The sequence below is a fragment of the Puntigrus tetrazona genome, chromosome 21 (assembly GCF_018831695.1).
Source record: "Puntigrus tetrazona isolate hp1 chromosome 21, ASM1883169v1, whole genome shotgun sequence".
NCBI classification, from domain to species: Eukaryota; Metazoa; Chordata; class Actinopteri; order Cypriniformes; family Cyprinidae; genus Puntigrus; species Puntigrus tetrazona.
Window position 1 is genome coordinate 4,935,137 of NC_056719.1, and position 16,671 is coordinate 4,951,807.

General features: G+C 37.5%; 3 protein-coding genes across 5 annotated transcripts in view; 1 reads left to right on the plus strand and 2 right to left on the minus strand.

Annotated features, from left to right (window-relative positions):
* Positions 1–521: 521 nt before the first annotated feature.
* Positions 522–3,678, minus strand: eri1 (exoribonuclease 1). The gene is made up of 7 exons (XM_043222134.1): positions 3,319–3,678; positions 2,461–2,606; positions 2,174–2,390; positions 1,844–1,927; positions 1,546–1,655; positions 1,346–1,460; positions 522–1,151 (listed from the first exon to the last, which is right to left on the minus strand). The coding sequence occupies exons 1-7, from the start codon at positions 3,397–3,399 to the stop codon at positions 909–911; spliced, it is 996 nt and encodes a 331-aa protein (XP_043078069.1). The 5' UTR covers positions 3,400–3,678; the 3' UTR covers positions 522–908.
* Positions 3,679–3,943: 265 nt separating this feature from the next.
* ppp1r3b (protein phosphatase 1, regulatory subunit 3B) lies at positions 3,944–8,683 on the minus strand. Its single transcript, XM_043222092.1, has 2 exons — positions 8,530–8,683; positions 3,944–5,791 (listed from the first exon to the last, which is right to left on the minus strand). The coding sequence occupies exon 2, from the start codon at positions 5,759–5,761 to the stop codon at positions 4,880–4,882; it is 882 nt and encodes a 293-aa protein (XP_043078027.1). The 5' UTR covers positions 5,762–5,791; positions 8,530–8,683; the 3' UTR covers positions 3,944–4,879.
* Positions 8,684–12,447: 3,764 nt separating this feature from the next.
* Positions 12,448–16,671, plus strand: part of tnksa (tankyrase, TRF1-interacting ankyrin-related ADP-ribose polymerase a) — an 80,463-nt gene continuing 76,239 nt past the window's right edge. For all 3 annotated transcript variants that reach the window (XR_006247485.1, XR_006247486.1, XM_043221444.1), the window contains exons 1-2: positions 12,448–12,929; positions 14,927–15,151. Coding sequence is in view for 1 of the 3 variants with exons in the window: in XM_043221444.1 (XP_043077379.1) it covers positions 12,485–12,929; positions 14,927–15,151 (670 nt within the window). In the remaining 2 variants the exon portion in view is untranslated. The remainder of the gene's footprint in view (positions 12,930–14,926; positions 15,152–16,671) is intronic.

Genomic DNA, 16,671 nt, shown 5'->3' on the forward strand with positions numbered 1-16,671 from the left:
TCCTGTTTTCCTATGATATGGAAGGGGTTTTAGTTTTGTACAAACAACCTGGACAGAAACACAAAATGCATAAAGGAAACACAAACCAAATTCATGCCATTTAGTCTCCTTGTTGACTTTATTGATGGTGGGCTTGTGTTGATTTAGAGAAGTGTTATTTGACGCCATCTACTGGACATGGTGCTCAGCTGCACTTCTTTTGCTAAAAATATTATCTAAGCAGATGCACTAATAAAACAATGAGCGAAAACGTCAGTGCATTAGAATGAATACGACTGTGTGTTAACACGTCATGCTTAATTGTCTATTATTGCATGGCCTTGGAAAACAGACTGAACTTTGTGTTGACAAGTCCTGTTGCATAACCAGAACATATCTAAACTTTGCATAGACTATTAAGGTGCAAAGTACCCAACAAGAGTTTAACCTAAAAAGTAGTTCACTTGAAAATCGGATCTTGAGCAAACAGAAGTAACGTATTAAAATGATATACATCTCTTCTTAAAATAACATTGTACAGCGGCGTTATAAAAATGTTTATTGGCAAAATAATACAAATTGAGTTTTTCATTGGATGTGCAACATGAATTAAGAAAAGCAATGCACTGCGGTATTAATCGCCCATCGGTTTAAGTTTTACTTGAAACTACCGTTTCAGTTTATCAGGGCTAAGTTTTAAAATACAGTAGATAATCAAATTTTTCAGTAAAAGTGAAAGCACAGCTTCACCCCACTGATCCGCTATGTAGTAAACCTTTGCAGAAAAGAAAATGTATAAGTTTCTGGAACAATTTTAAGAAACCCCACATTAGTTAGTCTCATTTATCTCACGCTCGCATTGTGACAGGTTCTCATATTTGCCCAGATTACGCATTTGTAATTTTATGTAAGAGTCTTCAAATGATATTTCAGTTTCTTTTCTTGGGGGTTTGAGGCGCTGGGGCTCCCTCGATGGGAGCAGAGATAGGCACGCTCCGTGGTTCTCCTGAATGCAAGCACTCGTTCACCCGCAGCTGACAGCCGTCCTTCAGCATGTGGACGGCAATTCTGGCAATGTTGCGTGAGTCATCTAGACCACAGTGGGGACGTCCGTCATACTGCATGCCAAGATTCTCCAGCATGCAGATTAGTTTTGTCTGAGTACGAGGAACCTGAGAGAAACAAGCACGAGACTCGTGAAAACATCAGCATTGGTTTCAAACGTAATACTCCAAAGCTTACCTTTTATTTAAAAGATCAGATACTCATCTTTAAAGTATCCTAATGCATTCATACAATTTTTGGTATTAGGAACCCTTACTCGACTTTTTAAGGAATCATAAGAAACATGACCACGAAAACAAACCTTATAAAAGTTTCCATAAGACTTTCTGATATTGATCCATTTTCTGGCGAACTGTGGATATCTGATGCAACTTAGTTTACACTGGGTATGTAGAAATTTTCCCATGTCCCATGACCTGCACAGACAAGATAGCGAGCTGTACATTGTATTGAATTTCATTAGAAATTTCATCATGCTTAAAATGTCTGGTTCATCCTTACCCATCTGTCAAAAATGTATATTTGTACTTCGTGCCAAGTTCTTTCTCCTGCAGCCAGGAAACTGCTCGCTTCAGAACCCGATGGAATGTTTCTGCCTCATCCACCATTTGCTAGAAAATAAAAAGCTGAGAATTAAAAATGATCATTCGAAGGTTTAAAAATGACAGCTTTTGAAAATAGCTTTTTAAAAAATTATTTTGAAACCTTCAAAAAAACAAACAAAAAAACAATCATCTTCAACCATTTGGTTTGTATTGAACACATCTTAAGCTGTTAATTCATAATTCATAACTCTTGCCTGTGTGATCCCGGTTAGTTTTACACAAAACTCAGAGAGCTGTGGGTTCACCACTGGCTTCACATACTCCTGAAATGAGTCTACCTATAAAGACAGGAACTGGATTAGCAACAAAATTAAACGAATGAAACAAAAACATATTAGTCCTAATAACGGTTCACAGGCTTTGCAAAAATGATCATAAATCATTTTGGCACAAATTTCAATCATTTTTTTTACAACTAGCAGATCCATCCTAAACCTGTTAACACCAAATACACTGTATGGCGCCATGTTTTGCCAGGCAAGAAGCAAGCTCACGTGTTCCAGACCGTTCCCTCACCAACTCACAATCTCCAAAGTGTGCGTGTCGATCAACACCATGGGAAACTCGATGATTTCGTGCAGGTAGTTGGGTGGGTTATTCTCTTCGCATGTTGCTTCAAAATCCACAACGCAGATGTAGTCAAAATATGTATCAGTGTTCCCATTTGCAGCAGCTGAATGCATGAGCTTTTGCTTTTTGTAGTAACTTTTCAGGCGCTTCCTCAGGACATCCTTAACTCCCCTGAAAAGAAAGGAACCGTGTGAGTTAACCTGGAGTAAACGGCAGGTAAAATGTAAACACGTAACAGTACCGCGTGTCCAGCTTCAGCTCAGCACATTTGGCACACAGCTCATCTCTATTCATTCGATTGATGGCACCGTTCGCCACCGCTATCTCTTTATATACAGGATCACTGAAATCTCCTTGCTTCGGTGATGAAGGCTGCTCACAGGACGTCTAAAGGAAATAAAGCATTGTTTAGTGTTATGCATTTAAGCATTTGTTTCTTAATTTCTCCAGATTTGGAGAAAGTTTGTATTAAACCTCACTTGCAGTGAATGGGTGCCGTCAGAATGAGCGTTCAAACAGCTGATAAAAACATCACAATAATCCACACGAGTCCAGTGCATCAATTAATGCCTTAAATTAAATGGATATATTCATGAGGAAGCCATATAATAAGACTGCGAACTGGTATATTGGCCAGAAGAGACAATTTGAAACTAAAATCTGAATTTGTTTATAACAACAGCTTTTCACAAGACATTAAATGCTTGACCGGACCTGTGTGAATTAGTACTTGTGTATTATTAAGACTTTTTTTAATCAGCAGTTTGAAGTTATTCTTAATGGCAAGCATTGACTGCAGAGAATCCATTGGTGAGCGACAAGAAACAAACATATTTGTATTTTTAATGACTGAAAACTTAAAAAAAATGCATTTGCATTTGGGTGAATCACTATAAAACAAATCAACACCTAACACAAGTATCCCAGCAATCATACATGTCACAGCTGTAAAAATCACATGACATGGTTACTGATAAAAAGACTCGTAAGCAATTTAGAAAGTTAGCAAATAAGTATTTGACATGTCATTCAATTGAAACATGAAACATTAGGAATGCAGATCAATACTCTCACAATGCTAGACAGTAACCAGACTCACATTAGCGCAGCATTCCTCCTCTTTATCATTATCAGACGCTGAAGTCTCATTTGCAGGTTGATTGGACTTCTGCGACTCCATCAGTTTTGACGATTTAGTTAACGTTTATTTCAGAAGCACCATCTGGTTTCGCGCGTTTACGCTCAGCGTCTCTTACGTAGGTTAAACACCGCCGGGTGAATTATTGACAACCTTAATGTTTGTCTACATTTCTCACGTTTCTATTCCCCTGCATTGTACATAAAATTAGCCCGTTTGCAAATAATTAAACTTCTTATTAGCTGCTGTTTCTTAAACGTGAACCAAGCAGCAGACGTTGACCCTGACGTTTCAACAGGATGCCGTCATTGAAAGGTCGAAAAATTGTAAAATAAAAGCCCCATACTTCCGTTTAATGTACGTTATTAAATACAAAATAAAGGCCCTTCTTAAAATAAAAAAATAAATATATTATCAATCTTTGTAATTTATAATATATTTGAGATTCATCAATCTGTAGAGCCAACTATACACCAAGAATTAATAATATGAAGCAATATTATTTAAAAAAATGTTTAACAACGATATTGCTAATTACTCGTCATCTTTAAATGGGTTTCAGTGGCGAGGACAAATCAGACAAGTATTTTCTGCTCCAATACTTTATTTGAAGTTATCATGACAATGAACATTTAAAACATTGCATTAAAATGCAGCTAATGAACATACCTAACACAACTTTTTTTTAAACAATGTCTTTAAAGTGATTCTGGCAAACCCGTATTCATACTTAATGCAATTTAAAATGGGTGACAAGAAATTAAACAACAAATTAAAGTGCCTACATTGCGTTGAACAAATCGTACACATTGCATATTAACGTCACTAATATCATAATCCTGTTGTGCAGTCAATAACAGTGAAAATCAGTCATAGTCCATTAAAATACAGAAATGTAAATACTTTTAGAGTTTTACATTAAAAATGAGCTGTTCAGGAAAGAACAAAAAAAAAAAGAAAGAATTCGTACACACATCCAAGCTGACTACAACTCAGGGAAAAGGCAGACTTCTTTTTGGGTCATTCTGTCTTTGCTCTTAGCAAGGTTTTTCAGATCAAAACCATTTGCTGCTCTCAAGAAAGAGCTTAATCTCAGCCAAAATCTTATGATCATGATTTAGTTTAGCAAATATACTGGCCTGCAGATTTACTTGAACTTAACTACTAACACTGCATAATTGTATAAATGTCCAAGCAAATCTATACAGACCCAAAATCATCCTCAAACTGTCACACAAGCCTGCACAGAAACTAGCGTTAATGCATTTGACAGGCACTGGAAACCAATTTGCCCTCATAATTACATTCGTATAGCACCATGAACATTACTTTTAAAAACATAACTCATTCTCTATTGAACAACAAAATCCAATATTATTGACGATAAATATCTCAAGTGTGTATATGGCTTCACAGTCCGACAGGTCCTTGGTCAAAGAACAATGTGTTTTTTCTTAAGAAGGCAGTTATCACAATGTTTGATTGATATGCGAGCAGGATAAACTGCCCCAAAAACAGATTCTTAATAATATGGACCAATGTCTTCATATCCAGCATAGCTTGGCCAATTGGGAAAAATTCCACGTGAGCATCTGGGGCTGCCGTATCGGTCAAAAAGAACGTCCCAGTCGCTCACCCCGTATCGCTGATGGTCACCCACAGAGTCATCCAAACCCTTCTTTAGTGCTGATTGAACGATTCTGTAATTCTGTCCTTGGTTGTTGTCCCAGAGCATTACGCCATTGACCTCATAGCAAATGGCAAACTCGATGCGTTCATGTGGAGGCACCTGATCGGGCAAAGTAGCTTCGAACGAAAAGGTGTCGCGGTTCGAGCCGGTGTAAGTGTCCAATACGTACTGGCATTCTACGTCTGTGTGGCTTTTCCAAGTGTCATAGGTAATGCGAAGCTTGACGGACTTCTCAAAAGAAAGGTTTTTGACTTTGACCGTGCCTGCTATAGATTTTTCTTTAAGCATGCAGTGTTCGAGGCAGAGGTTTTCATTCTCTATGCGTTGACGAAACTTCAAATAGTCTGCAGACGGCTGGTCAAAGTCGAGGGTGAGCTTGTCCTTCCCTTCTGGCAGATTCACCGAAGAGCTAAAAAACTGCATGATGCTGGTTGGGATGTCAATAGGATCATCAAATTCAGAAAAGACCTTCACCATCGTCAGGGCGAGGCCCTTGTGATCAGCAAAAGATACTTTTTTTTTGGCCCTGCCGGGTATTGTCAGGGGTGCGCTGGACACGTTCGACTCTGGCTGCTCCCTTGGAGAGCCGAAACTAAGTTTGGTACTTTGACACCGGTGCAGACATGGCCGCAAGGGTCTGCTGTATTTAGATGCCCTTGGGTTCAGGAACTCTTCGCTTGACAGAAAAAGTGGCATGGCGAGCTCGATCGGCATGGTGGGTTCGTGGGACGGCGGCCACACACGCTGCAAACACAGAAATCTGTATTAAATTTTTTATACAATTTTCCAATAAAACAACAGCGGTACTGGTATGTCATAACATGCACAGCTACTTCTTGCTACACATTCAAATGCATACAAACGCTTAAAAGCAAAGACAGAAATTAAAGTGAATTATAAACCCAAATTAGGTCACGGAGTATCCTCAGGAAAGTTTGAGAATGAGGAACAAATGCAGATTCTCAGATTATTGGTCTAATTTATTTTTTCCAGTGGTAAAAAAAAAAATGAAACAGATCCACTGTACAATTGAAAATGTATCTTCAGGGACAATGCAAAAAAGTCAGAGACAACTTATTTAGAATGAGTATTTTTTTCATAACATGCTTCCACACCAAAAGTGTATTTGTTACAGTAAAAAAAATAAATAGACTTTTTTGTGCATTATGAATGCATTAAGGGAGCATAACAGTCAAACTCCAACGTCTAGTGGAACCAGTGTGAAACAAATCCGTAAATAAACTCACTTATCATGCTTAATTTGTGCAGACAACAAGTATAATTGAAAACCCAATTTCATATAGTTTCATCAAAACCAACCATTTAAATCTGGTTTTCTTGTGGTTCCAGATATACACTAGCAATCGAACGTTTGGGGTTAGTACATTTGGATTCTTTTTTTTTTTTTTTTTTTAATGTTTATTTAGCTAGGATGTGTTTATATTTTTAATAAATGCTGTCCTTTATAAACTTTTTAAATCCTGGAAAAAAGTATTGCAGTTTAAAAAAAAAAAAAAATTGCCATCTCAACTTTGCCAACATTGATCATTCTAATGATAAATCAGCATACTAGAATGATTTTATGAAGGATCATGTAACACTATAGACTGGAGTAATGACTGACGGAAATTAAGCTTTGCATTGTAGAAATAAAAGTATATTTTAAAGTATATTAAAAAGGAAAGGCATTATTTTAAATGGTAAAATATATTACTTTTTGTCCTGTATTTTTAAAATCAAATAAATGCAGCTGTTTTTTGTGTGTATCCAAACTTTTGACTGGTAGTCTACCTTGAAATTGGAGAATTAAGCCGCTTTTAAAAAGTATTTAAGTATTTTTTGGACTGATTAAATGGGGATAATTGGCCTTACAGGTTTTCAATCTTCCAAATTAGGAGTAATATTAATTGCCAAATACTGAAATCCAGAAAGTGCTAGATGAAAGGGTGATTTGGAGATTTATTCAGAGGGAGCATGCATATACAAAGCTTGAGATTTGATCTTGTTCCCTGAAAAAATATTAGATTTTGCAATTACAGGATGAATTACATCAGTAGAGGCATCAGGGTATCTCAGGACATCAGGGTAGACTGAAATAATTAAACATTATGTAAAAGATTGCAGTAAGTGGGTCAAGTAAGTCAAACAAGTTTATCTTAGCTGGAGGCCTGAGAAGGGATATGAAGCAGGATATAAAGACCCAAACAGGCTGAACTACAAGATCACATTCAGCCCCATCTAGTGTTCATTATTTAGAAAAAAATTAATTTATTTAAAAAAAAAAAAAAAAAAAAAGAACATTATAAAAAAGGGACTTAAATGTTTACAACAAAGAGCTTAATCATTTAAAGAGATATTTTTATGGCTCACTGAAAAAAGTGTTTTTCTAAATAAAATGTTCCTTAAGTGTAACTCCAACAGTTTACCCAAGTAACCGATGCTGAAACGAGTTAGATAACTTACAATTATACATTAGTGGCACCCTCCTGAGGAGCCGGCACACAATGGAAGAACGTTTAAATATTTAAGAGGACGAAACAATTGACATAATACACACAAGCTTCTCATCTGCATCATAATATAACAGAGATGTAAATGTCATGGCTGTCACGCTATTTTAAAGCGTTCTTCTATTGGTCCCATATAAATTGTAAAGACCTACATTAGTCAGAAGAGTGAAAATGTGTGACCCTGAATGTTTTTACATTCTGTGGTCTGCTTGGTCCGCGTGTCTCCATTGGTTTTCATTTGCTAGATTTTCATTCAGTTTGTTAATTTTCGGCAAGTAAACGACCACGATAAATTCCGCCACACCATTTAAAACGTCTATTGTACTTGCATTACGACCCAGCAATGGGGTACATCGTAACAGACAGCTGTTGTGGTTTCGCAGCAATTTAAGTGTAAAGACGAGTAATTGGCTGCAAAAGTACTTTAATGCGTACCACAAATACTGGCGTTACAACAAGTTAGAGACATATATTGAGTTACAACACTTCCCAGGTCTCAACTACTAACTGGCGTCCATATACGGTAAGAAACAATGATACTTTTCTTGCGTTTAAAACAGAAAACGACGCACTGATGGTAATCCGTTTTAGAAGCAAACGGTTTCGCACCTGTTGGAGCTCATTTGTAGTTGCAACTTTCGCCCAGGTCCAACATACCATCACGCGTTATCATACGGCTACCTTCACCCCTCGTGTATCAATCGTCCGTTTGTTTTAAAGTCCCAATGCAACGTAAGATCGCTTTTATATTCGGCGATTTAAAATCGTTAAGCCTAACATCGTATCTGTTGTTTTGCGTCACGTTCTTCCTGGTTTGCAGCTGGGCACGACGGTGTTTGATAAAAGTTTCCTCCCTGCCTTAAATTAGAAATCCCTGCGTGCTGGAACACGAATCAAATTAATTTGTAGCTCTTCCAGTGCGCCTTAAATTCATCCTAGACAAGCAAACTGAGAGCGTAAGTTGATGCGTACCTGTGTCACGGCATTTGATTTGGGTCAAACCTCTCCACCAGTGTTTTGTGTTAGTGAAAGCAGCTTCAGCTCACAAGAGTAATGCCCTCGTGCTCATGTGTGTGAGGCATGAATGAGATACTGAGGGAAACCGGCACCAAAATTGCATTTTTTGCCGACGATCAGCCCTCGTTCACGTGAACTACCTGTATGGACCAATCACCGATAGCTACGGGGGCATGCATGCACCCCATGCTGATCGATGGCGTGTCACGTGACTGCAAAGACTGGGGGGTCAGTAGGCCATGTCTGGAGGCCCCACTGCGTTTTAAAAATATCTACAACTTTTCCTCCCATAAACACTAACCCACTACCTTTCGCATGCTTTCACATTCTATGTCCAGCGTGGATCGTTTTGCTGTTCGGTGCATTAGTTAGTCTGATATTATTCTGTGCTCGTGTTAAAATGTGTGCATTGAAGCTGGAAAGGCAAAGAAAAGCTGATCGTAGCTTGGGGGCTTTTGTTGCTGATTTCTGTTTGACACCCATCGTTGGTGTCTACTTTTTGTTTGGGCAATTGTCTCGTACTTCTGGCCTTTTCCTCACAATTCTAAGAAAAAAGTCAGAACTGCCAGATATAAACTAAGAAAAGTCACAATTATGAGAAATGAAAGTTAGAATGTTAGATGTAGATAGAAAAAGGTGCAAAGGCTTACTACCTTTTTAAAAAGGTACTGCTCCAGTGACAGCTTTTATACCTTTTTAGCCTTTTTCTTAGACCGTATAAACTCACAACTGTGAGATAAAAGTATCAATTATCTTTGTTTTTATTTTTCATTCCATGCTACAAAAAAAGTCAAAGATGTAAAGTCATAATTGCAAGATTAAAACTCTTAGTTTCACTGGCATAAACCTAACACAAGTTTCCAACATGCCAGTCATACGTGAATGAAATCAAAGTGACATGCAGAAGCTAGAAAGAAAGATACGCAATACAGTAATTAATCTAATATCTTATTTCCCGTTAACATCACTGTGCATGGCGTGAAAGTGTATTTAGACAATTTGCAAAGTTAAATAAGGCAAATACGGTATTTTGATAGTGTGCATAATTGCGTGCATCACCTCTATTAAGAAATGTTTTGTTTAAACATTTTCTCTCTCTTAATGAGCAGTGTAGATCATTTAGTCGAGTCAGCTGAGACTAGGCTTCTATAATGTGTTTCAAAAGCTCATTTATCAGCCTCTTTGCTTTTGTTATCTTAACGCACAAGCATCAAGACGATATCACAGAATTACAAAGCACATTGTTTTTGCATATGCAGTCAATTAGCGGAACTTCATTCACATTTTATCTCAGACTGAAAAAGGAGAAGTGGCTGTTATTTAAGGAACTTAGTGTATTTTTAAAATCCGTTTATCTCTTTACATTTCTGGCTAAAAGTGTTTTTAAACATTTATATTTATTACAACGTACTGTAATGTCATTTTACTTTATTAAGACTATATTAATTATTTCCTAGTTAATTTTTTTTATACAATTGACCATAGTGTAAAAAAAAGTTGATTGTTCCACATAAAAAAAGATGAACATTAAAAAAATTAAATATGTAAAGTAGCATGAGTTTTGAAATTGCAGGTTTGAAAAAAAAAAGTAATTAAAAGCCAAGCCGAATAAAAAAAAATGTTCAACACGCAGGAGTCGGGATGATATTCAGTTTCAATGTGGAGTCACCGGGACACTGCGGTATATCTCATCCTACTGCTGCGGAAATCCATAGATAATTCCAGAGACGGGAAACCCAACATTGTAACATTATATGTCCAAAAGTCATAGTCAGTAGAAAAGGAGAAGCTGTTTTAGGCACATGGGTTGTGAAATAGTGAACTTAAACCCACTGTCGAGAAGGTTAACTGGAGAGCAGCTGTTCAGGCTTGTTCATTCCAAATCAATAGAAAGGACAACTGTACATAAAGGTGACAAAAAGAGTTCAAATGGAGGTCATGCTTTTTTTTTTAAAGTTTGATCATCTATGAATAAACGAAAAAGGTGTAAATACACAAAGTCCGGTGTTGTAATGATTTTATAATTACGCACCCTTTGTTTCTTTCGGACATAAACATATACCTGACACCGATTTGAATAGCGATAATTGGAAGTGTTGTGCGTGGAAATGTATTTTCAAACATGTTTACGGCACTGGATGCTTAAATGACAGCTGATATGACAGATATGCACGAAAGCACATCAGTATTTGTACAGGGACTGCAGGGGGTCGTTTGTGAACCTCTGTGTCTGACAGAGCAGAACAGAAATGACTTCCAGGTCACATGATTCATTCTGTCTATATATTTAAAACAATTTTGAGTTTTTTCCACACAACATTATCGGCAATTAAGGAAAAATATTAAGCAATTACTCCACGACTGTTAAAAAAGCATGTATGAATATGCATAGTATGAATACAATTCTGTTATACTGCATTCATGTTGATATTATTATATGGCCTATGGACCCTATGGGACAATAAAACGTCACTGGTAGAAGTAGGTCATCTGTGTACTTTTTTTTTTACTGTTCTTTCTGACTGTTTTCGGGTTTTTAAATAAGTTTGAGTCTCAGATTTTCAGGTCTTTTGGGATTGCGGCTATGGATATTTTGACGGTATTTATCGTAAACAAGGAAAAAAAAAATCTAATGACTTTGTAAACCGTATCATTGGACTGTTGTTGGCATAAGAGTTACGTGATTATCGCGCAAGCGCTGTCGTTATGTAACAGGCATAAAACAAATACAACCATAGATGCCTAGGCTCAAAAACCGCAAGCGTTCATTCTGGGCTTGTGTTTCAGCTCGGCAAACCAAGCATTTCCAAACAGCTGAGAAAAAGAACTCTGATCCCAGAAGGTCATAACTTTCACTAGCCTAATATCTAGCGACGGTTAAAATAGATGGTTACAGAGGGGGAATCTGCTGTTTTGTCAATATCAGATCAGTGATGGTTGAGTTGCCCAATGAGGGTCAAGGAAATGAGTAACTTTTTTTTTTAATTTATTTTTTTATAAACAGCTGTTTATACATGTTTATACATCCAAGACTTTGGATTTAATATTGTAGAATGTTGATCTGTGAAAAAACATTTAACATTTATTTTAAAACCTACAATAATAGCAGGGTTTTTATTAATACGGATGTTTATTAATACGGTAAATTGTTTTATTTTGATTTTATATTATTGGTAACTTTGTATTCCACATTCATTTTTGTTAACACCCCTGCCCAAAAACAAAACAAAACGATAGAACCCTGCCCAAAAACAATTTAACGGTTATAATGCCAAATGTATTTTTAATGGAAACTATAGTGTTGTCTACTGGTATGTGATGGATTCTCAGTGGCACGTTAAATCCTATTGGGAAAAAAAACTCCCAAAACACACTACAGAAAGGAATTTTGTAAAGGTTTTACTGGAAAAAGCTAACGGTAATAGTCATATTTCAGTAGAAACCATTTGCATTTCTGTGATGTTTTTGTTGGGCTTTTAGCAGGATGAGTGAATCATCCATATGCACTAGTCCCTGCAAAAAAAAAAAAAAATCTTCTTCAGCAGGAATAAATCATGGACAATAATAGCAGGGATGTTTATTAATGCGGTAAACTGTTTTATTTTGATTTCATAACAAAATTTGCTTATGTAACACTTTACAGGGCCTTGTTTATCAATTTCTCCTAATTATATTTAGGACCATACATTTCTATTTAAAATTATATATTTTTTAAATGAACGTGTTTTGATGACACCAAGCCTACTCTGAATTTTTGTCGGCGAAAACTGCGGTTACCATGGTAATAAGATACGGATAGCGAAAAATGATTTGTCCGTTTCGGTCATTTGCAAGCGGAAGTTTTACTCTGACATTTCCCGGAAGTTCTCCCCGACTGTTTTCTCTGCCAGAGGGGGATTTGAGTGCGAAAATGGCGACGTCTCGTCGCACTTCCCAGCAGCAACAACAACAAAACTTATCCTCCCCACCAAGACCCGAGCCCAGTCCCCTCGCTCCTCCGGAGTCGCCCACAGACATCGGCGGCTCCGCGGCTGACGGGGAGCCTGAAAGCACCGGGGATCCGGAGATCGCTGCTGAAACCCCCGCTCCGCTCCTCAGCTCCAGCAGCAGCAGCTCCAGCTCGAGCAGCGCTAGCTCGTCTACCACCGGCGGGGGCAGTAGTGCGGGCTCCACTCCCGACTCCGGTAGTGCCAGTTCTGGAGGCAGCGTCTGCGGGACGAGTGGGGCTTTCAGGGAGCTGTTTGAGGCCTGCAGGAATGGGGACGTGTCTCGGGTGAAGAAGCTGGTGGATTCGGTCAATGTAAACGCGAAGGACATGGCCGGGCGCAAGTCCACCCCGCTTCACTTCGCCGCAGGTAAATACGAATACGTTTGCGATCAATCTCGACCTGGAAAGCAGCCAAGTCGACGGTTTAGGGCGCTAAATAAACAGCGAAACGGGGCTCGAGAGGCGTTTAAAGGGAAACGGGGATAAGGGGGAATTAAGTAGAGTTTGTCCAAGTTGGCCAACAGGACAATCATGCAACAACTAGTAGAAAGTTAACCACTCCGCGAGCTATATTGGTCCGCTCGTGTTTGTTTTCGTTTGATGCGTTGCCGAAAGTGAATAAAGTTCAACATACAGACTAACCCTCCCCGAGGTGATCGATAAAAGTAATAAACATCGCATTAAAGATACAGTTTGTCCTCGAATGTTCACATTTAGTGTTTACTTTGGTTCTCATAATGGTACAATAAACTGAAACCGGACTATGGCACGTTGCTTGTGATTCTCCACAGATGTCAAAACACTAAATACACTACATAAAATGAGTAAACGTCGTGTTTGGTGCTGAAGAAAAATACCTCTGTTCTTATAATAGTTTATTTCAGGAACGATAAATACATCTATTAGTCACAATATTATATCCAGCGTAGGGAAGGTTTCTTTGGAAATGTAACGGGTTACAGAATACAAGTGCACCTAGGGGTTTTGAAAGGCTTCTATTTTAGTTTTGGGAGTCCCCAACAACAGGTTGACATGCATGCAGTGACAAAAAAACACTTTCATTACCTCATGTATGTATTTTTGTACTTGCTTGGATACTTAAATCCATAATAGGGGCATTTTAAAAAGTAATAATTAGGGTAAATATTTCATTTACTGTGACCTGATTATTTTTTGAATACTTAAACTATTCTGAAAGCAGGCAGGGTTAGCCTTACAATAGTATTCGACAATGACAGCAGTCAAACTTTCAAAATCCTTCTTCACTTAAAAAAAAAAAAGCTTTGAAGAATTGAATTTTAAACACAGCCACCACAAAATCAGAGTTTAGCGCTGCTTTTTTCAGTTTGAAATCTGTTATAGAATTCAAATCGCAATAAATAGTTTAATAGCTATGATACTGTTTTTGATATGAAATGTTTAGGCTATGCTATGACAGCAAACCCTTGCATCTAACAATGCTTTGTAAAAATAAATAAAGCATATACATAAACCCAAATAGAAATGAAATAAGCTATATTAAATAAGCAAGTGTCCTATTCTGTGTGATACATTCCTAAAACGCTGAAGTGTCATATTTTAACAGCTTGGGAAAGAAATCTATCAAATGTGTGTGAAAATATTCACGTCACCCCCTTTCTAATCAATTAAATTTTTATAAGTAACTGTAAATTAATTACATATTTATTTCTTAAGTAGTTACATGTAACTGTCTATTCCTCAACACCGATTATATCAACATTATTTAGTGTTTCCGCAGAACGATCAAGGGGGTTTTATGTTTTCCAAACTAAAAGATGGTAACATTTCTATATCTGTATCTTCATTTTATGCCCAACTATAAATTGCTTTTTGTAATTGCAGGCAATACAAAATGATTTTTTGAAGTCCTTATACAATAATCACAAATGACGGGGTGTACTTTAAAAAGATCAAAATGAAATAAAAGTTTTGCTGATTTAAGTTCATGTGCATTTATTTAGGGGCTTTTGTAAAGCAAATTAAGGAGTCATTTGGTATGTCCTGCCCTAGCTTCCTGTTGCAGAAAGAAATATGTCCACACAGAAAGAAAAACTTCACTTGCCAAGACATATAACGGGAGGGATTCATTCAATAATGTTCATTTTGAAACATATTTTCCCTTTATATGTGCACAAATAAATGATTGAAGGGGATTTTTATGCATTACATCAATAAAATTCAGTCTATTGAGTTATTTTGAGGAGAAAGTTTATTTTCTTGCTTCCTAGATAAGATTTGACAGTCATTATAAAAGAATGGCAGCGCAAGTGTAGAACGATTTTCTTCCTAGACGTGACCGATATGCGTGTTGTAAACTTGATTAACTGATGTTTCGTCTTGCAGGTTTTGGAAGGAAAGACGTTGTGGAACATCTCCTGCAGACGGGGGCAAATGTTCACGCGCGAGACGACGGAGGACTGATCCCGCTGCACAACGCCTGTTCCTTCGGTCACGCCGAGGTCGTCAGCCTGTTGCTCTGTCAAGGAGCTGATCCCAACGCCAGAGACAACTGGAATTACACTCCCCTCCACGAATCCGCCATCAAGGGCAAAATTGACGTATGCATTGGTAAGCTTCTCTCCTTCTGTCTTTTCTACAATGGTGTGTCATCTTAAAAGTTGGCTGGCGCGACCTCAGACGTGTTTCTCGAGTTGAGAGCGTTGGTTTGGATTGGGATGAGGAGCGTGTCTGCTTTGCAGATTGAGGAGATGAATGGTACATTCTCGCCTTAGTGAATTCTGAAGATGTATGACTTTAATTTTTCCTGTGTTTTGCCTGAGGAACAGTTCTCAATAAGGGTTAATCATGTGGCATTCTTCTTGATTAGCTGCGGTGACTGACGCTATTACACAGCGCTCAGTCATTAATCAGATCTTTACTGCTTGGTATTCATGAGAATTTTAACATTGCGTCTGAGGGGTGAGGAGGGCCAATAATGCGGTGATGGAACGTCGTTCAACATTTCAGTCGTGTGTTTCATGCATCGCAATGGGCGGATCACGAAATCATCTGCTTGATGTGCTTCCCACTCTGTGTTTTTTTTACGTAATTAGGCTGTAGATTTGTGTCTGAGTGCGTTTCTTAAATGAAAAGGGTATTTTATATTGTATTGCAATAGTACGTTTTTGTTTTATCCGAATTGACTCAAAACGTAGTCTACTGCTCATGGCACTCTTATCCAGAGTGCCACTTGCTGCATTTTTAGCATAATCCAATTAAATGGGGGAAAATTCCAATTTAAAAACTTTGAGATAAGAATTATCTGCGCGATCTCCGGGAGAATTCGGAGGCCCGAGGACACGTATGTAATTTCACATCTCTCAATCTGAAAAGATTGAAATAGATGTTCTTTGGCTTTTATCTTTGCACTTGTTCATCAGAAAAATGATTTTGGAGAGCTTTAGACAGTCTGAGTCATTCCGTGTATAAGTAGACCTTGCATTTTTAAACATCAGTCTGGAGTAAAACTTCTGTCCTTGAGATATTTCTGATTCACTATCGATCACAACATTCTGTAAGACAGACCTTGGAGGGAAGTTAATTCAAGTTGTAGATGTATGCTGATGCAGGTACAGCAGTTGCTTTATTTTTTTTGTTGTTGACCATTGCTTTATCGTGTACTAGGCAACCTCTGTTCCATGTCTCAATTGTTGCCGTCATCTCTGGTTGACGCCCTAATTGTTCTTAATCTTCAGGCTTGGTTGGTTTTGATTTAGCTTTACCAGGATGTTTAGACATGGCTAAATCAGAAGGTGTGCTTAGGTTCTGGCCACTTTTGGCTTTGGTTGTATTCTATTACATGCAATAGAGCAGTGTTTTTTTGTGTGGGTAAACATGAACTAGACATACATCTTTATCTACACGTCACAATTTTTTTTTGCTATGTAATACTTCCAGTTTTTATTAGCAAACATTAATGGCTTTATATACTGTGTGTGTGTGTGTTTACACACTACTAATCAAAAGTTTGGGTGGTTAAGGTTGCCTTTTTTATTTAAAAATACATTAATATTGTGATATGTTATTACAATTTAAAATAATTGGTTTTATTCTAAAGTATAATTATATACATAAAATATAATTTATTC

Excerpts from the sequence above, each read along its gene's own strand:
- eri1 (XM_043222134.1), bottom strand. The coding sequence starts at position 3,399 with ATGGAGTCGCAGAAGTCCAATCAACCTGCAAATGAGACTTCAGCGTCT. Across the intron at positions 2,607-3,318 it reads AGGAGGAATGCTGCGCTAAT|ACGTCCTGTGAGCAGCCTTC; the intron begins GTGAGTCTGGTT and ends TATTTCCTTTAG. Across the intron at positions 2,391-2,460 it reads GAGCTGAAGCTGGACACGCG|GGGAGTTAAGGATGTCCTGA; the intron begins GTACTGTTACGT and ends CTTTCTTTTCAG.
- ppp1r3b (XM_043222092.1), bottom strand. The coding sequence starts at position 5,761 with ATGCCGATCGAGCTCGCCATGCCACTTTTTCTGTCAAGCGAAGAGTTC.